Source organism: Chionomys nivalis, chromosome 1 (genome assembly GCF_950005125.1).
Source record: "Chionomys nivalis chromosome 1, mChiNiv1.1, whole genome shotgun sequence".
In the NCBI taxonomy this organism is placed as follows: Eukaryota; Metazoa; Chordata; class Mammalia; order Rodentia; family Cricetidae; genus Chionomys; species Chionomys nivalis.
The window spans coordinates 62550470-62571048 of NC_080086.1; the positions used below are offsets into that span (position 1 = coordinate 62550470).

The following is a 20579-nucleotide window of genomic DNA, read 5'->3' on the forward strand; positions in this document are numbered from 1 at the left end:
GAAAGGGGTGTTTAATCTCCAAGGGAGTCTAAACCAACAGGTTGAGACTGTCCATTCTGAACTTTGGGCCAGTCAAGTTTGCCCCGAGTGAAGAAATAGCATTACACCTCATACCTGGACCATTCCCTCCTTTGAAGTGGTTCCTGTCTGTCCTCACCACGGAGGCTTCCTACACCTGTAACAATATGTGGCAAAAGGAGGTTGTTAATAGTGCACACGCGTGTGCGCGTGCTCACACACATGCATGCAATCTACTCCCAGATCCATTCTTTATCAAATAAACACACAACCCTGTATTTAAAACCTGGGGACAAGACAGAAAGCTGCTCCTGTCTTCACTGTGGCTGCATGTGGTGGTCCATGTGGGACCAGGGCCACAGTGTACCCAGGGGGAGGCACAGCAGCCTAAGCTTCAGCTTGGCTCTTGTCTGACCCAGCTGTCCATTCTCCAGGGAAGGATGAGAACAGGGTAGTGGTGGCATGTCAGGGTAGGTGCTATGGCCAAAGCTCTGGAGATACCTCACTATACCCTATGGACTGGCTCTTTGGCCGTCTGGCCGTCTGCTGTGTCTGATTCAGGAGTGTGGGGCATCAGGGATTTTGGAGATTGGACTTTGACACTGGTAACAAGATCACAGTGACTATAGGAAAACCCTCGGGAGCATCAGTACCAGAGGTCAGAACAGCATCAGCGAAGATGTGGCAGTGAAGAGGGGGTGGCCATGAGGACAGTTAGCTGATCAGAGGCAAGTGACCAAAGTCATTGTCAAAACTAGTCATAGTGGCCACATGGCAACTTCTCAGGAGGCAAAGTGTCAAGAGCCATAGTGCTTAGGTGTTTGAAGCCAGCCTGGGCAACTAGAAATCCCACAACTCACCCTCCCCCAAGAAAAATCACTGGTGACACCGTTGGTGGCCCAGGACACCAGTGACTAGGATCCACATCGGCCAAGGGAAACCTTGATGGGAGATTCTAGGCATGTGGTTAGTGACAATTATCAAGATCACTGCTAGGGACAACTTTGTGTACAGGCCAGTGAGTGGACACACCACTGACCAGATGCAATGATAACATACTTGTGATCTGTTAGCAGTCACTCTCTAAGGGCATAGTGGCAGATACATTGATCAGGAATATTGATAATGGTAGCTGTCCTGGGTCATTGGTTAGAGACAGCAATCAGTGACAGGGTGATCAAGTTTGTCAATGAACAGATTTGGCAACCTGATACCCTAGAAACCTGAGCTGACCACACTTGGGGGGACCTGAGAGGTACCAGGGCAGTTATGAAAAGCCTAAACAGGCGCCTTGCTGGGTTCGCAGAAAAGGAAGCTGGCGAGAGCCTTGTCCAACCCCATGTACCTTCCCCTGGTCCCAGGGAGGAGGTTTTAGCCAAATGGGGCCTTCTCTGAAAGACAAGAGACAGCAGAAGTAAGTCCACTTTACAGCTCAAACCCCATCTGGATGCAGGGACCCAGGGACCCACGCGACAGGCTGAAGCGTTCACAGGGATGCGGAGCCCCAGGGACACACTCGACAGGCTGCACAAGGGTGCAGGACCCCAGGGACCCACGCGACAGGCTGCAGCGTTCACAAGGATGCGGGGACCCCAGGGACCCACGCAACAAGCTGCAGCGTTCACAGGGGTGCGGGACCCCAGGGACTCACGTGACAGGCTGCAGCGTTCACAGGGATGCGGGGACCCCAGGGGCCCACGCGATAGGCTGCAGCGTTCACAGGGGTGCGGGACCCCAGGGACCCACGCGACAGGCTGCAGCATTCACAGGGGTGCGGGGCCCAGGGACCTACTCGACAGCTGCCGCGTTCACAAAATGTATTTTATTATTTTTAACAGTATTCACTTTAAAGGAATAGGAGGGTAGCATACAATTTTTACAGACAATATTTAAATGTTGTACATAGTTAACAATAACTTAGATCACTAATTCAAAATAAAACAAGCCAAAAACATAAAAACAAAATACTGCCGCTTCTTTTTCTTATGCGGGTACTAGCACAAAATAAGTTACTTCCGGTTATGGTGCTCTGCAGCAATTGGACGCCAGTATTGCACGTAGTTGACCTGTCAGTACAATGGCCTTCCCGGGCTAGGGCCCCTTGCTGCTGCTGCACCACCACCACCGCACACAGAACCGAAGCTTGGGACATGTTTTATGTACAGCTGTACCTTGAAGGATCCAGTCAGCCACAATGAAACAGAACACCCCAGGAATTACGGGGACCACTGCCTGCCCGCCCCCTGACCCCCAGCAACCAAGAACGTAAATTCCCCCTTGTCCCCGGCCTCCTCCTAGGGTCATAGATCCAAGAACCTTTCGAGAAAGAACAGTGAAGCTCAGCCTTGGTTTGCAGGTTTTATTCCTTCTCATAGTGGGGCTTCTGTGGCGGCGTACACGTGACTGGACCCAAAACGAGTTTAAAAATAAAACCACTCATCAGCGAGTTAAGCTTATGCAGTTTGGGTTTTGTTTTGAATATTTTCTTATTTATCGTAGAGTGGGCAAGAGTTGAGGGGTTAGCAGAAAAGGATGTATTTACAGGGGTCCAGCTGGCCTAGAGCACAGGCCGCAGTTTGGCCATTTGGGTCACACCAGCTTTGGCCTCTGGAAGCCAAGGGAATGATCTGGGAGACGTTTCCCCTTTCCAGAGAATGCTTCCTTCCTGTGACCCAGCCCTGGCCTGGGAATCTGCGCAGGACCGCCTGCGATTGTCTCTGCCCTCAAGGGCTGCGTCAGGGCAGGGGCCGCCCTCCAGGCAGCTGGGGAGAAGGCTCTGCCGAGGCCCTGTGCATCTGCCCCCCAGAGCCCTGACTGGTGGCAGTAGGCCCCAAGGAAGGACCCAGAGAACACAAACAGCCCGTGCCTCCATGGCTTCATGTTCTTGTAAGAAATAAGAGCAAAATAAATTATTATTATTATTTTTTTGCCTACTCCTTGCTCCTCCAAAAAATGGTTTCATTTTTCTGTCCCCAGTCTCCTCTTTTCCTTGCTATAACTGTCTCTTTTGCTCTCCAAGCAACTGTCCGTGAAAAACCTTTTCTGGGCAGCACCCAGGGCACACAAGCTGTAGCCCAGTTAGGAACATTCACAGTAATGGCGGCACGCGGCTGGGAGTCCTCCAAGGAGAGGTGGCTTCAGCCAGGCTAGGCTGGCAGGAGGAAGTGGGTCTCTCGGGATGGGCAGGAGCCAAAAGTGTGTTCCACCCATCCTGGGAGTGCCCGGGCTCGCTCTGGTTCTGCCAGTCACTCTCTACATCCATGTCTGTCCAGCGGCAAGCTGAGCCTAGCCCATGGCAGTCACCATGCTGGAAGGGTGGGGGTGGCCGAAGGAGAGACTGGAGGACGGGTGAATGGGTGTTGGTGTGGGCAGGATGTGTCCAGAGTGGCTGAAGGGTGGGAGGTGGCCCACGGGTGCCATGTGTCCAGCCAGGGCGGCCGCACTGAATGGGGACGACTTCTCCTGCATGCACTTGGACAGCTCCTCAAAGCACTCAGCCCCTTTCTTGCTCTTCTTAGACTTGCTGGACATCTTCCGGTTCCGGGTCTGGATCCCTTCCTTCTTCATGGTCAGTGGCCTGTTAACCTGAGGGCAGCCACACAGCCTTTAGGACAAGTTCCCTACCTACCCATGGATCCCTTCTCCACAGGTCAAGGGAAGCTGGGTCACGCATATCCCCAGGGTGCCAGGAATTGTGCCTCCAGTGCAGTCCTCCAGTGTCACTCACCACAGTCCCCTAAGCCTGCACAGTCACCATCTCAGGAAAGGAGAGTGAACGGTGTAACAGCCCACATGGTTGTTTCCAGTCCACTAAATGCCTGTACTGCTTGCCTCCTCCCAGACACCTCTAATCCTCCGGTGCCCCCAACTTTTCCTAAGACAGGTACAAGCTCCCTGCCAGCCCTGCCCCCACCGGTCCCACCTCCAAAGCTCCAAAGCAGAGGCCTCTTTCTTACAGGAAGCCCTTCTGGCACTCTGGGCTGACCAAGCAGGCAGCCGGCCGCGGCTTCCCAAGCCAAGCCAAGCTGGAGATTGTGGCTGGGGCCCGCTGGCGCTGGCCGGGCTGCACAAAGAACCGAGGTCCCTGGGGAGGGGTGGGGTGAACTTACATTGTGCAGCTTGTAGTAGAGGCCACAGGCGTTGCACACAGGGTCCCCGTTGGCGTTCCGGCGCCATAAGGTGGTGGTTGTCGTCTGACAATTTGCGCAACAGGTGCCCGCTCTCCTGGCAGCAGACTAGGAGGGGAGGGGCAGCGTCAGCGGGGGCTTTCCCACGCCCCACCTTGACCTCCTCCAGGGCCCTTAGCACCACCCCCAGTCTCACCGCTTAGCCCAGGAGCAGTGGGTCCCACAGGGGAATCAAGGCATCTCAAACCAAGGAATTTTAGAATTTGAGAAGTAAGCTAGTTAGGAATCACAGAGCTTTGGAATAAAGAACTCTTAGAGTCCAACTGATGGTAAACACAGAGGGGAAAGCCAGTCACTTCCTCCAACTGCCCAGCAATCTCATTTCATAGGTGAGGAAACTGAGGTCCCAAGAACGGTCCAGCCCTAGGCCGTCCTGAGTAGCTCTGCCTCCGTTTGCACGTCTCCTCCCTCGCTATTCCCCTGGAAATCCAGAATCCGGGTGAGTCACAGCCAGGAGGCCACGGTAGCAAGACCCTGCACTGCCTAGGAGAGCCCAGAAAGGCCTGGGGAAGTTGCAGCCCGGAACTAAAGTGTGCAGTTGCCTAGTCCTATACGCGATCTGCAAGTTACTGGGAGAGATTTAAATTAAATTTCACTATCTAAAAACAAAACGTTTGGTTCCCGTGACTGCACTAACCGCATTCCTGGCGACCAATAGTTACACTAGCCAGAGGCTGCCACACAGGGCTGAGGAGCAAAGACAGTCCCACTCCCGGCCATTCTCACCTGCCGCCTTCACAGACCCTAATCCCAGCCCCCCAGGAAATGCCAGTCAGAGGTGGGGAGTGGAAGAGAGGAGATCTGGTCTCTAGAACAAGGAACTCAAGGGCCAGAGAGAAAACCCTTTTCCTAGACTACAGATCACCCTTCTACCCCAGGTAAAAGGAGTGGTACGTGTCCAGGTCCCCCCTCCAAGCAATTCTAGCACTGAACTCCACTGGGCAGTCAGTGTCGAGTGGGAGCCAAGTCCAGCTGAATCCAGAGTGGCCCTGGGCCTGAGCCTGCTGATGGAGGGGACCAGAGCTGGCTGCTGCGGGGGCAGGGACGGTGAGTAAGCAGCCTGAAGCTGGAATTCTGACTCAGGGGCCAGCAGTATATCCTCCTCCACCCCCACCAGTCCACACCCGCCCTCACCCTGCTCCAGGGGGAAAAAAAGAAAAAGGGCCCCAAAGCGGGTGAACGATTTAAGCCCATAAATCACTTCGCCCTGAAAAAAAATATATTTATTATTCTTAGCATTTTACACATTATTTGCAGAGCGGAGGGTATTAGAAATTTCAAAACAGCCCAGCGAGAGGCAGGACTGAGTCGAGGTGGCTCTGAAAACTTGCCGGTCCGGAAACAGATACACGAAGTTTCCTTATCTACCCGCTGCAGATGTCCGGATAGGAAACTCCGGCAGGAGATCCGAAAGGACATTTTTTTAAAAATCACTCAAATGAAAATACACAGTATAGGTGACTCCATGGAAAAATAATAAAGGGCAGGTTTTTTTGGTGGCTGCTGTGTGTTATTTAAATAAGCGGAGGAGACTGTGAGCTGGGGGGTGGCGGGGAGGCCAGAGCTGCCACAGGGAAAAGTACTTCATGACCCTATTTTTAAAAAGAGCGAATCGAAGGCCAGAACATGAGGTGGGCTGCTGGACCCTGGGTTCTGGGAATCCTTCAGCAGTGGGGGGCAGGGTGCCCGGTGGCTGCAGGACAGGAAATTCGGCAGGAAAGAATCTACCAGAATGAAGACCGACCTGACTGACCCCCCAAACGATTTTACTGATAAGAGACTTTCAGGTGGCAAAGTCTCTGCATTTGAAGTTTTGTTGTTGGGTTGTTTTAGGTTTTTTTTGCTTTTGTTTTTCTTTCTTCCCTTAACTAACCACCAGCTCTACCCAGGTTTGTGGCCACTGTGGCCCTGCCCAGCCCTGCCCCACGATGTGCCCGTTCTTACCAGCCTCCGCTTGGGCTTGATGAGGGGCCGGTTCTGTCCATTCATCTTGTGGTAGAGCCCGCACGCATTGCACAGGTAGTGGCCCGTGCCGTCCCGTCGCCAGAGAGGGGTGGCTGTGGCCCCACAGTTGACGCACTCCCGGCCTTCTGTGAGGGAACAAGGAAAGACACAAGGCTACCTTAGGGGCTGCACAGAGAGCCAGAGGATCAAGTCTGACACATGGGTAAAACAAGGGAGACTTTTAGTTCCACCATGCAGACAGAGGAGACTCAGGGGGGTCCCCATACAAGAGGTCTCGAGTCTTTTAAGGACAACCCCCCACTTCAGATGCTGCTGAGGAAAAACAAAGAGAAGCACTAAGTACAGGGTGCCAGGGATTCTCAGAGCCGCTAGCAAGATACCCGGAAAAGGAACGGAAGGCCAGCTTTGTGGAGCACAGGCTATAAGGCTACAGCCACAGTTGCCCGGCCTGGCCTCTTCCCTTGTACTTCCTCTCACTTTTGCCTCCCCAACTGCGCCAGCCTCGCCAGGTCTGTTCCTCATCTCTGCTATCCAACGGACCCTTGCCGTCTTTATGTCTGGTCCAGGGTCAGGAAGGAAACTTCCCTTCCCCCCAGCTTTGCTCCTTTTTCGACCAAACCCCTAAAATCCAATGATCAAAGATGTTGTTTCTTAAAAATGAAATGTCAAGTTCTTTCACTTTGGGTTAGGAGCCTTATTTTCTGTTGTTGTTTTTGGTCAGCTGGAATTCAAATAAAACAAAAACAAAAAAGGGCTACAAAACAAAGACTCAAAGAGTCTTAGGAGAGCAGGAACTGGAGGGAAGTTGGGGTTCAGTGGGGTGACCGCTTAGTAACTAGGTACCCAGGACATTCTTCCTGTTTTAGTTGAAACTAAGTACCTAGGAACTCAAGCAAGAGAAAGGGGGTTCTGAACTCAGGGGTAAACCTTGAAGAAAACCTTCCCCCACCCTTGCTAAAAACTAGGGGAGGAGCCTCAGAGCCAAGGGTTACTGCCTGAGGGCCACACTGCTAGACAAACCCAGCTGGATCCAGCTATCGCTGGCAAAGAGGTGCGGGCACCCGCAGAGGTTCTCACTCCTACCCTCAGGGAGAAGGATCAGGGTCACTAGGACACAAACAGGCCTTGGGAATTTTGCTTTAGGGAAATCTCCAAGGAGATCTGGAGTCACCGCAATCCTAAAACTAGACCAGCAGCGTTGGAGAACCAGATTCCTTCAGGGCCTGGACCTCTGCAGTGCCCGCAGCGTGCGCACACGCTCACAGACACACGTACACACATGTACACACTGACTCCTTCCCTCACCTACACCCTGCATTCTCCCCCACACCCAGTCATGAGGCTGCTATTTCAGCTGAACGGTGGGAAGGGACAGGGAATCATATTCTGAGAGTTGGCTGACGCTTACCCACCTTGGAAAGGAGGGCAAAGGTGAGGACACCGGGAGCACTCAAGGGCAGGATGAAAGTTTTAGGGTTTCCTTGCTCCCCACAGGGAGCCCCTAACACCTGTGGACTATCAGAGAGGCTTGCCAACCACCCACTCTTGGCTCAGGAGCACTAACGTGCCCCCCCCTTCAGATCACAACCCCTTTTACAGAGGCACACCCCACCCACAGATCCTGACGTCCCACACCTGCCTTTACCTGAGCAGGAGCGTGCCTTGCTTCGCTGCTTAGGGGTGAAGCTGGAGGCTGGGCCACCCAGGAAGCCTCCCGGATGGAAAAGCCCGCTGCTATAGTCATGAGCTGAGGCAGGCACATAGGAAGGATAGGTAGGGATTGGGTGGTGTGTTGCAGGCTGAGTGCCCATGGTAGCTAGGCCTGGGCGCAGGGGACTGCCGCCTTCCATCTTCATGCTCTCAGACAGTGACACTTGGTACTTGACACCGTCCTTGTCCTCACCCCGGGCTACACTACCCCCTGCAGAAGATGAGGCTGGGGAAGCGGCTCCCGTGGTGCTGGGGTCTGGAGACACTTCTTTGGGTGGTGTGGGTGGGAAGCCGAAGAGATGAGAGCCAGAGTGGGCTGCAGTGGGGGTGAGGGAGGCCACTGAGCTCCCACTGCCTCCCCCACTCCCACCCGCTGCCCCGGGGTACACAGACAGAGGCCCTCCGGGTGCTCCAGCAGCTGAGGGGTGCAGCGGGGTCTTGGAAAACGGGCTGACGGTCCAGGGGCTGTGGTGATGGGCAGCGGCGGCCGAGAGAGCAGCTTTGCCCCCATCCAGCCATGGCAAGCCTGGGCTGTGCAACAAGTGTGGCCGGCACATCTGGCCTCCGGTGAGACGGGCTGCAGCAGAGGGAGAAGGGGTAAGTGTGGGCAGGGGCCTCAGAACCGTGACACAGGCATACAGGATCAACTCAGGGAACAACCATTAGCAACCCCACCCTCTAAAACACCAGAAACATAACACCCCAGCCTGTAACCATCAGCAATATCAGTGAAAGGCCGAAGGACAAGTGACACGGAGACAACCCCACCGGACGGGGTCCTGAAAGATTCTCCTAAGGCAGAAGCCCTACAGGTCCCAGACCCTCCCCAAGAGGTCACTGCCTCCACCTTCCCCAGACCGATTTCGCAGCTGCTCAGAATCCTGTGGATCCCACATCCGGGAAGCAGCAGCGGGCCGTCCTCCCCTCCAAGGCCTGGCGTGGGCGCCGGGCGTCCAGAAACCCGGAGGGCCGAAGCTCACCGTGCGCGGGGCTGTAGGAAACGCGCGCGCGCGCGTGGGCCGGGTTGGCGTAGTAGGGGTTGCCCTGCGAGTCGAGATGGTTGAAGAAGACATCCACCTCATCGGGAGGCAGCAGCTGCGCTGGCTCCATGTAGTTGTGCGCCAGGCCCGGGTGGTGCGAGTCGGGGTGCTGCGCATTCAATACGGCGGGGTGCGCCATCCAGCGAGGTTGCTCCGGCGCCACCTCCATGGTCCGCTACTGCGGCTTGGGATCCAGGCGAAGGCGGGGCGGCCCTGAGTGACATAGGGGATTTGAGGAGTACTGCCGGCCTCTGACACCGCCCCCCCCCCCAAAAGTCGGTGTCTTGAAAGGAAAGGCGTTCCAGTGGAGCTTCTCTGAGGACCAGTCCCGGGTAGGAGGAAAGCGCAAGGGTCAAAACGAAAGAAAGGTGGAGGAAGGGGTTCAGCCTCACACACTCGCGGGGAAACTTGCGTTCCCACAGCCACACAGCCATGCACACGAGGTCACACACAGGGATGGACCCTGACACCGGCGACCCCAAACAAACGCACGCGGAACTGAAATCGTGTTCTCACACCGAGACCCTGTCCTCTGGGCACACAAACACACCAACTCCGACTAAAAAGTTAGAGACGAGAGCGTGGACATCCACTCTGTGTCACACAGCCCCCCCCATTTACATTGGTAATGTATACACAAACTAACCTCAACACTCCTCACCCCAAACATGAACACGCACACGCAGTTCCTGGGGCTGAAAGCCGGCCCCCAATGTCCTCTCCAGCAGTCAACCAGACCTCTCCACAAGGCACAAGAACGTAATCGCCTACAGGAGATCCTGGCCTGAGATCCACAGAGATCCCTCCAAACTAGGAGTGCCCCACAAGCCCCCCGCTCCGCAAACTTACACTCGCAGCGGCGCGGGAAGGGGAGGGCTCAGCAGTAGAAAGTAAGGGACACCAGAAGAGCCCCTACAATCGCGGGTCCCGCGACAGCGCGTCCAGAGACTGGCGGGTTCACGGGATAGGGGCGGGGGACAGCGCGCGCCTCGGCCTCCGGCCCGCCCGACTCCGGCCCCTCGGCATCCTCCGGCCGCCCTGGCGCCAGCTGCCGACTCCTGCACAGACATGAAGCGGGGGCCGCGCACGCCTAAGAAGCTGGCGCCAGCCAATCAGCGCCGCGCGCCGCCCAGCCTCCGCCCCCCCATTGGCTGCGCCCGCAGCTTCGGCCGCTGGACTTCAGGACTGACCCACGAGCCGGCCCCCCTCGGCCGCCTGGCCCCCTCCCAGCGCCCTCCGGGCGGCCTCTGATGCCAACGTCCCCTCCAGGGGACCCCTCGCCGCGGGCATCACCCTGCACCCCTCTGGCAGATGCTCGGGTCCTCCAACCTCTGCCCTCCCAGCAACTAGCCACCAATGGGGTCCTTGACTTCCCAAGAGCCGAGGCACGTATCTTCTGGTTGTCTCTGCTAGGACCCCAGCTTTCCATACCCTTGGGCGGAGCCCCATCTCCTTCGCTACGGACTACGGCCAGCGAGAGTCCAGCGGACTCCCCAGACCTCTGCCTGCTTGTGCAATGGGCTGGTAGGATCGGCTGGACAGCACGGGTCTAGCACTGTGGACCCCTCTAGGACACCTGAGCTTTGGGCACTAGTACACTTAAAGCTGTGCTAGACCAATGGTCGCGGTCCGACCAGCGACCGGGATGAGGGAAGGGCTCCGGGCGTGGTCTTACTTAGCAGACCACCAGGCCCAATTGCCTGGGGCGAGGTCGTGGAGCAGGGGACTGGCGCCAGCTTCGACTGGAGGGAGACTCCCGGGGTTTTAGTCATATGTATATTTTTCCTCCTAGGGGTCCCCAAAACGAGGAGAGGGAAGCAATGTTTTGAGCACTTTGTTCCTAAAGTCACCTGAAGTTTTTCCTCCATACCTCCATTCTGGAAAGGCCGTGAGCTCGGAGGCGAGTGTACAAACCTAGCTTCCTCTCTGGATATAGACCTGAGACCTAAGCTCCGAAAGAGGCTTGTGAGTCAGACTTTTAGGGGAATCTAGACAGGTGCGAGATATTGGCCGAGCTCGACGCTCTCCATCTAGCCCCTCTATCTTTTCAGGGCCCTAGACCCCCAGGGAATAATCCCAGAGGAGTCCCAGGTGGGTCCCGAGCAGGAGGAGGGCTGGGGTCCCCGCCGCCCCAAGGATGGGGGAGGGGCAGCAGGATTGACAGTCCGTAATTGGGTAACTGGAGGCGGCTTCTCCGGCCCGGCGGCCCCGCCACCGCGACGCCGGGCCCCTGACGTCACCCGATTCGCCAGGAAATGAACTTTTTAATAATCCAAGGAGGGAGGAAAGCCCTCGGTCCCCTCGGCTCGGGGGGCGCCCAGCCCGGCTCAGCTCTGCGGGCGCGCCCCCATCACCCCCTCCCAGGTCCTCTGCGGACGGCTCTGTGGGGGCGCGCGCACGGCAGGGCCTCCTCGGGTCTCTGCGGCTGGCATCTGTCTGACTGTCCGAGGCTTTGGAACAGGTAAAGGCCCTAGGTCGGGGTGCAGAACTGCACTGGGCCGGAAAACCGCATCTCATATGCCCTGGGCGGGGGGGTCCCTTCTGTCCACAGTGTTCCCGGTGCTTCGGCGCTTCAGAGACAGCAAGGGCCCAGGCGGCTGGGAAGTCCGCTCCCAGCCTAGGCGGGAGGTCGTGAGAGGGCTCTGGGGGGCTACAGGGGCACAAGGCCGCAGTGCCTCGGGGCCGGCTGGGCAGGTGGGTGGTCCAGTGCCGCCAAGCTCGGGAAGGCTTTCTCGGTGTCCCCCCCCGCCCCGCCCCGCCTTTAGACCACGGTTCTTCATTAACGCGCAAAGCGAGATAGCCACGAAGTTTCCAGAGTATTCGATGTCCCTGGAACCTTGCAGGAGCGTCTAAAGGCCTCGCAGCCCGGGTGATAACCCTACTCTCGGCAACGGTACCACATGCGGCCGAATCCCAGGCCTCTGCTCTGCAGATTTCCTGGAGGAGAGCGCCGAACGCAGAGGAAGCTGCCCTGGCGGTGCCCGCGCCTCGGCTGGCAGGGCGGGGGAGGGCCTCCCAACACCACCCCTGAAAGCAGGTAATTCCCCTCTTTTCTCCCAAAGTCGCAATTAAATTATCTCCCTGTTTGAACGAGATGGGGGCTGTGGTTTCCACACCACCTCACGGACAGGGCAGGTCCTGCCTCTTGGAGAGGTGAAAGTGGTCAGCTCGGCGGGTCCCCACTCAAAACGCGAGCTCCAGTGTTGTTCACCCGACATACACAGAGCGGAGTGCGGAAGGGGATTTAATTACTCTGCTCGGCAGCTCAGAAAATCGCCACGCAACAAGGGCTTAGCCGGGCGGTTAAGCGACGCTTGAGCCAGGGCCTCAGGAGACCCGCAACAGCCTGCCTGCCCACAGACTGGGCATGGGTTTTTTTTTTTTTGGGGGGGGGGTCCTGCCAGATCCTTTGAGGCCCTGGGGATGCCTTCTGGAAACTGCCAGCAACCAGCCGGCTGGCCCGAGCCCCTGCCGAGGTTGGAGCCCCCTGCGTCCCATGCGGGACTGCTGAGTTTTCCACTGGAACGAACCCGTCTGAAAGGGAAAATTGCCGGCTAGGGAGCAGCACACTGAATAAAGGGGAGCCTGCGCTGATGAACGTGTGTGAACCAGATCGATCCACAGCCAAGACCTCACTACTAGGCCGAAAATGAACGGCTAATAAAACCCAAACAAACACCAGGGAGGACCGAGACAGATTCCAAGGATGATGGCTTAGAGTCGGCTTCCTCCAGCCCCCGCCGCCCCCCAAAAAACGAAAGCGGATTTATTCTAATTCACAGCCCCCTACTATGTAAGCGCCCCAGAATACCTCAAGCAGACACTTGTCTTTTTTTTCTTATTTTGTTATTATTTATTTTGGAACATACCTGGCGTTGCTCTTTTCTGAACTAAACAGTACTTTTCCTTCGGCGGAAACAAGATTTCTAGGAGAATAGGGAGAACTTGGCTCCTAAACTGAGTTTTCTAACCACCATTTTACCCCCCGCGTGACCTGGAAGCTTCTGTGGAGAGGGGACAGTACAGGGGTTGCTCCTGACTGGGAGCTGGGTTCTGTGGACCCAGGCCTATTCTGGGTGTGGCCCGGCTCCTGCAAATCAGTCTGAAAGGAGATGGAGTCGTATAGGGCCCCCACTTGGTGCTGCCCTCCCTGCTTGCCCTTTGTTTAAACTTAGCTTGTCCAAACTGTACCTCTGGGATCACAAGTTCGCCTCTCTCCTAAGGGCAGCTAAGTGGTCGACTAGCTTAGGACTGCCTTCCAAACCGAAGTCATTCACAACCCAGAGGCCTCCAGCGCTACATTAGCCACAAGCTTTGAGGGACACTGGGAAGGAAGTGGGGGAGCTTTGGCCACTGTGGCTCAGTGTCTCTTCTATGTGGAGGACTCAGATATGGTCCAGGCAGCGCCCATCAGTTCAGAAAGGCTCCAACAGTACCTGCTTCCTGGGGTTTCCTTTCAGATTCTCAAATCAAAAGATTCCCGCTTCCCTAATATCTGCCATCTTCTTCGGAGTCTTTTGGAAATGCAGACACTGGGATCCAGTGTCTTAGGTGTCTGGCTCGCTGGTGCCAGGTGCCTTGGACTCTGCAAATTCTGGTCAACTTCTAGCCTCCATACCCCACCGGCAGACTATCGGGGGGCCTTCTCTTCGCCAACAACTCTGCTTCACTCAGAGGCTTGGGGTCAGCGGCTTGACAACTGCTAAATGCATTTCGTTAGATGCAATTTGCTTGCAATTTGTCAACCCGGCTGGGAAACGCTCTCCAGACGCCTGGCAGACGCCTCGGCTCTACCTGGTTCCTGGATCCTGACTGTTTAGAAACGAATCCCAATGGGCCTCGGTGTAGACCCAGAACTCATCCCCAGATGTTGCCGATCTCGGGAGGCAAGTCTTCCCCCCCCCCCCCCAAACAAACGAATTTCTTTCCTTGTTTTCTGATAGAGGAGCAGACGCCACACGGGAGGCCCTTTTGAATACAAGACCTTTCCCCTCACCTCTGGGGTAAGCTCGAGTTCAAGCCCGGCCGCCACCGAACGATTCAATGCCCAGAGTCCAGACAGGCCCAAAGCTCTGTCTACGCCAATCCACAGCGGATCCCCGAGTATGCGTCCGCCTCGTTCTTATTGAAATCCCACTGAAAGGATTCTGGCTCCGACGTGGGCAGGGGAAGACTTACACACCCTGCTCTCTCCCCCACCTGCACCCTCGCCGCACAGGATAAAGGGCCGCGGGGCGCTTCGAGCGGGGGGCACAAGCAGGAACGAGCCGGGTTAAGCCGCGCAAAGCCGGTGCACGGGACCAGCCGGCAGGTGCAGTCAGCGCCCGGTGGCCCGGCTTGGGCGCGACGGCCGCCGCGACCCGGGGGTGGGGAACCGCTGAGACAAAGGCTCCAGCTCTAGGGTGGGAGGGGGGCGCGTCGCAAAGCTCTGGAAAGCTGGGTTTTGAGGCCCAGGGCTCTATTTTAAAAAAAACAAAAAACAAAAAAAAAACAGAAGGCAAGAGCCCCCAGACCTGCCTTTGGGTTTCCGGATGACCTGGGTTTGAGCCACTAGTAGGACCGTGAGATCCGGATTTTGGGAAGGCCGAGCCTGGGATCCGGAGGCTCCGGACAGCGCGGGCGGAGTGCAGGAACTTACCGACAGCGGCGCGGTGGGCGGCGCCCTCGGGCGGCCACGGTCAGGGCTCAGCAGGAAGGGAGCGGTGTGTGCGGTGAGGCTAGTCGGCCCGCGGTAGCCAGCGCGACGGAGGTGGTCACCAGCGGGACCCCGGCGCGGCGCCGAACGAAAGCTCGAGGCGCAGGCTGCCGCTTTTGTCCGCCTGATGCGCCCCAAGACCAGCTATGGTTGAAGTGATCGCAGGCCAGAGAGACCTGAGCAGTGAACTACCGCCCGGCTGGCCTGGACACCTCTCTTGGTTCTGGCTGCCTCTCGGTTCCCGGCCTCAGCGCGGCAGCTTTTTATTTCGACATCACTGGGGGGGTGGGGGGGGACGCTGCAGGGGGGGAAGGGTGCCCGGGCTCTTAGCCCTGTCTGCCGGGTCCAGCCGCCGCCGGGCTGGCCAGGCTCGGGCCACTAGTCAGTCGAGGCGCGCACACCCTGCAGGCCACTCCCGCCTTCTCAGGGCCACGCAAGCACTTCTGCTCTCAGGGATGTAATCTCAGAAAGCCTGGGATGTCTCTCTTTGGAGAGTCTCCCTCACAAACAAGTACACAGACACCTGCCCCTCCTTCCACACACACATCGTGCACGTGCTGTCGCTGGGGAGATGTCCTCGGACAGGCGCTTTCTGGCACACAAACACCCGTGTGCACACACATGTATAAGACACACACACACAGTCACACAACCCTCTTACTTCCTGCACATTTGGCTAAGTGCAGATGTATTCCCACTTCAGACACCCATTCCCAACTCAAGCATTTTAGGAATAGATTTTCTGGTGTATCCTAGGCCCATTACAGGCTTGTACTTAACAAGGGTAGGGGAAGGCACCCTGGTGGCAGTCTGCGCCCTAAGGAGGTACCTGAGCTAAGTAGCAATGAGAATCCATTCCTTGTAGTACCTCTGAGAAATCCAAAGAACTCCCATAGACTTGTTCTGTTTGAAAAGACTGCATCCTTCCTGGTGTGCCCCGTGCACAGGCAGTGGGTCTTCTCCTCCTCCCCCATCCTCGTGCCCCCAGCTGTTTTAGGTCTTTCTGAATCTGTGGCATTGTGTGTGTACCCTCTGCATGCAGTTCGGTTTATGTGCCCAGTGGGCTATGTGTTCACAATGGGGAGATCACAGGAGTGTTTGCAAAAGTGGAAAACTCCCTAAGCACTTGTATTGGGTAGTTGGTCACAGCCTGACTTGTTATCAGTGTGTGACCCCACAGATGCATGTAAGAGAGTGTCTGTGGAACTGGGTGTATGTCTGTGTCCAGATATCTCCGAGACAGACCATCATCTTCAAGAGTCATGTGATAGGCAGAGGGTATCTCTAAGTATGTCTTAATCAGTGTGTTTACCTTTGTGCATTTGTGTTTGTGTATGCATCTTTAATAGTCTGGCTATCCGTGCATGTATAGCTTTCAACTTGTATTTAGGTGTGTGTGTGTGTGTGTGTGTGTGTGTGTAAGAAAGAAGGAGAGTTACAATGTGTCTGGGTACTCACTGACAATTCTATTGATTAATGAAGGGTGTGTATATCTGAAGCCATACAGTTGTGTGTGTGTGTTTAAAGGCAAGGTTTCACTATGTCAACAGCAGGGATGGAACTCACAGTGATGTATCTGCCTCCGATGCCTGAGAGCTGGGATTAAAGGTGTGTCCCACCGCTCAGGGTTAGTATGTCTTAATGGCAGGTGGTGACGTCTAACTTTGAGCTGAAGGCAGATGGGGAGAAGCACATTCAAGTATGTCTGCATATCGGTTGCTTCAGGTGGGGCTGATGTGCTGGGCTTGGTGTTTGTGGCCATGTCTGAGGGGTGGGCACCTGTGTCTGTCACTCCATCCTGGATCTGTGTTTCTGTAACCAAGGCTACTCTATGTCTGGTAAGGGAGGAGTGTGGAGACAGTATGTGTATCCTCCAGGCTCCCTGGCCTCCTGCACCTTCCCTAACCAGCAGGGCAGGCAGCCAGTGGAGCCCCGGGGTGCCATTTACTTTGGCACTTTCTGTCTGTCTGTGGGAGGGGGAGATGAGCCGATAAGCCTTATCTGCCATTACCAGGGCCATGCTGAATAACCGTTCTAATGAGGTGGCCTCACTGGGACCACCAGCTCCCAGGCCCCTTTCCTATTGGGTAGGGGCATGGCCAGCCAGACCTGGAGCACAGAGCCAACCCCCTAGAGACCTAGTAACCCTGCATCCTAGAGACCCTTATTATTATTATTATTATTATTATTATTATTATTTTAGGTCTGCCTTGTTTCTTAGAGGAAGGTCCTAGGCACTGCAGCCGGGAATCATGTTCTCTCTTTTCCATAGGCTGGCCTGGGCTGGTTAGACGGACAAGAGCCCCTCAGTCTGGCCTCTGAGGCACGCAGTATGAGGCCCAGAACTTGGGATGGAGGTGATTGGAACCCAGTGACAGAAAGATCCAGAGAGAAAGGGACACTCTGCAAGGACTGCGGGGACAGATTTTTTAAAATGCAGTCACGCTAAGTGACAGAGGCACTATCAGGGTGGGGCTAGGGACTGGGATACTCAGGCCGAAATAAAACAACAAGTGGCAAAATGAATCAGAGAGGTGGCAATAAAGGCGAAGAAAGTATCAACCAGAGAGAGAGACAGACTGGGAGACAGAATGAAGAGAGAAGACGGAAACATAAGAGGAGAGCGAGAGAAGAAAGGCCCAGAGAGGCATGTGGGGGGAGCAGGGCTGGGGAAGGACAGACTAAAGATGGAGAGACTGAGTTGGCCAGGCCGGCCAAAGAGAGGCCAAGGCCTTGGAGACATGGGAAGGCATGAGCTGAGGCTCGGACCCCGGGCGGGGCACCGATCACGGGGCGATGGCAATGGGCAGGGGGGTCTGAGTGGGGCTGAGCCGCTGTCCGGGGTAATTTTTCATCTCGGCCGGCTAATCTTTGTTCCCGGCGAAGATAATGAATAGCCAATCGTTATCTGCCCGGCTCCCGGAGGCTGCCCGAGAATGGGGTTGTACAGGGCTGGGAATTGTTTCCAAAGTGCTGCGGAATAAATGGTGTTTCTTATCTCTGCCTTCCAGATTATCGCAGCCCTTTCAGAGCGCGCACAACAAATGCGCCCGCCATCGAATGCAGCATTTACCACCGCAGATCCGCGCGCCGATGGGCAGGCAGATAGCGTCCGCGGGGGGCTCGCCGGGCGGCGAGTGTGCGCCCCGGCTCTGCCCGGTGTGTTTGGAGGAGCACGTGGGTATGCCAGCGAGTGGACCCTGAGCGAGCACGGATGTGAGTGTGCGAGCAAGTGTGCTTCGACAAAGTGCACGTGTGCGAGTCCCTGAGCACACGCGTGGTGAGTGTTCGTGGCGAGTGCCAGGAAGTGGCCGCCTAGACGCACGCGGGAAGCGGTGCTGCACGTGATCGCGTGGGGAAGCATGCAGTGGGTGCACGAGCGAATGTATTGTGAGGACCTACAGGTACCTGACCCTGGAGGATGCTGTTTAGGGGAGCGGAACAGAGGGGTTTGCAGCCACTCATGAATGTTACGTGCAGCACGTGCGGGCCGCACTCCACAAGGTGTGTTTCCGAAGCTGCGCGATGGGCGCAGTAGCCGGCGTTTGAGCCCGTGGCACAGGCTTTTGGAACCGGCACGGATCTGTGGGACAATGTGTACCCAGGGCGACCAGGTGTACAGAGAGATGCGCAAAGCGAAGGATCATTTTCGAGCCTTGCTTGAGCCTGTGTTGTGCAGACTCTGGGCTGGACGTTGACTGAGGGGAAGACCGCGCTGTATGCCGGGTCTGGGGAATGCTGGAGAGTGACACTGGGCGAATGGCTGTTTGGGGAGTTTGAGAACGCCCAGGGGTCCCGGTTCTGGCCCTGGGACCCCTCTGCCAAGGCCTTACAGCTGGAGCGACAGAGCCCAGCCCGCCGCCCGAGGTCCCGGCCGTGAGTGACACGCGCCGCCACAAAGGCTGTATTTTTCCAGGCCCGCGCCCCGCCCGCGCGCGATGGTCCCCATGGCGACGCAGATAGCGCGCGGCCATTTTCCTATCTCCCCGGAGTCTATTATACAGCGGGATTAGCTCATCTCCAGGCAGGTCAAACCCAAAGTCACACAACCTGCGGCGTGAGCCCCGCCTCCGGCCGCTCCTCCCGCAGCCGGAGCGGGCGACCCCCGCGGCAGGGCCGGTACGCGGGAGCAGAGCGCCACCTGGCGGACGCAAGTTCCCGGTGCGCTGCGTGAGAGACCGCAAGTGCCCCAGGCTGTGGCTTTGTGTGGTCGCTTGGGCGACCCCTAGGAAAAAGCTGGCACACAGTAGGTATCCCCAAACTATTTGCTGGAAGGATGGAATGGCAGAAAAGTTGACAATGGCTGACAGCCAAAGGCCACCGCATGTTGGCAACAAAAGCCCATCCCACTGAATGAAGAATAAAAGTCGATCTCCTTTGCAACCCTGGCAGCATCCTTGCTGACTCCAGACTCGGTTTTCTCCTCCTTCCTCCAGGGACAGCAGCCTTTGGATTCTCTGGACAGGAACCCTCTATCCCCGTGTCTGCTGGTTTCTCCACCCAGAGTAGTCGGCCTGTGGTCAAATGTCACCTATCAGACAGCAATTGCTCCTCTCTCACCTACCCCTCCTCTGCTTGTTGGTCACTTCCATAGTATCTAGTGAATTCTCTAATAACATTTGCTTGTTCAGGGTTCTGTGATGTTCCGGACAATGGCGGAGCGGCGGAATTCTGACAACTGATTTGGATTATCACAACATTAGGAACTGGCTGAGGACCAGAAGGGTAATCCCCATGGGCCAGGCTGCACAGTTTTCTTTACATCATTGAACCTAGGATACTCGCTAGCTGTGAGTTAGGAGTTACTCAGTAGCCACCCCGGCCCCAGAGCCTGACCCCACCCACCTACCCCATCTGAATGGCAGCTCCAGGGTCCCTCACTTCTCTGCACCTGCTGTGAAGGTGAACTCATCCCGCTTTGCTCTGCTAGAGCAGATCCTGAGTGGTGGTGGTGGCAGCGGCAGTGGCGGTAGTAGCCATGGCGGTGGTGGCGGTGGTGGTGGCAGCCACAGCGGTGTGGTGGCGGTGGTAGCCACGGTGGTGGTGGTGGTAGTGGCAGCGGCGCTGGCACCTGAACCACAGGAGACCGCTCTCTCCGTTTAGGTTAACTAGGCACTGCATTCCTGACTTTGGTGATCCAGCTGCTGCTGTGGAACTCAGCAGGCTCCATCCTGGGGACTGGGAGTGTTGGGAGGGGTGTGGCCAGGAGTGCTGGGAGTTACAGGTACTAGCAGTTCCCTCAGCTCTGTCCTGGAAGAGGAGCTGAGTGGGAACCCTTACACACCATCCACACCCCCACCTCCCACACACCCTCTCAGCTGGGCAGCCGTAAGTAAGTTGCTTTCCTGCTCTGAGCCTCTGGTTCTGCCTCCATAGCCCTCCCTCCAAGATCACGGACTCTTGGTGTGGTGTGCAAGCTTGCCTTTAGAAAGGATTTTGTGAGCCTGGCTTATCAAATTGGCAGACAAACTGTCCTGCAAGTGCCATGCCCAATGTCTGCCAGCACTCTGGAGTGGGAGATTACATGTAAAGAATCTCATGTCTTGCTCTTTGTGAAACACTTGCACCTGAGTTCTTGCATGGTGATGGAGTTCTGCAGAATCCCCTCTGAGCACCTGGTACCCACCCATTCCCATCCCCTGGGTCAGGGTCTGTTTCCCACCGAGCCACTGACCACTAGTGGTTGTGTTAATTTTGCCTTTCCTATCAGCACTGGGGCCTTCTGTCTTGTTTCTCCCTGTAGGACCAGTAAACCACTTAGCAATGAATTAATCAATGAATTAACACAAGCAACATTAAAAGGAGGCACACAGCCTCCCTATAAAGGTCTCTGGCTCTGCCTATTGAACTTCACCCAACCTACCAAAACAGTGAAGCAGCCAGACCTGACTCAGCATGCAGATCAATACATCATCAGGTTATGGTAAATATTGGGAGGGGATATGTTTTCTAATGTCCAATCCT

General features: G+C 56.2%; 1 protein-coding gene across 2 annotated transcripts; it reads right to left on the bottom strand.

Moving 5' to 3' along the window:
• Positions 1 to 1831: 1831 nt before the first annotated feature.
• Gata2 (GATA binding protein 2) lies at positions 1832 to 14861 on the bottom strand. 2 transcript variants are annotated; one of them, XM_057776419.1, is made up of 7 exons: positions 14559 to 14860; positions 9770 to 9978; positions 8861 to 9133; positions 7816 to 8457; positions 6150 to 6295; positions 4128 to 4253; positions 1832 to 3603 (listed from the first exon to the last, which is right to left on the bottom strand). In XM_057776419.1, exons 3-7 carry the CDS (start codon positions 9087 to 9089, stop codon positions 3304 to 3306), a joined length of 1443 nt encoding a protein of 480 aa, XP_057632402.1. In that variant the 5' UTR covers positions 9090 to 9133; positions 9770 to 9978; positions 14559 to 14860; the 3' UTR covers positions 1832 to 3303. The 2 variants fall into 2 exon arrangements, with proteins under 2 accessions (XP_057632402.1, XP_057632411.1); XM_057776428.1 differs by lacking the exon at positions 9770 to 9978 and having other exon boundaries at positions 14559 to 14861.
• Positions 14862 to 20579: the final 5718 nt, after the last annotated feature.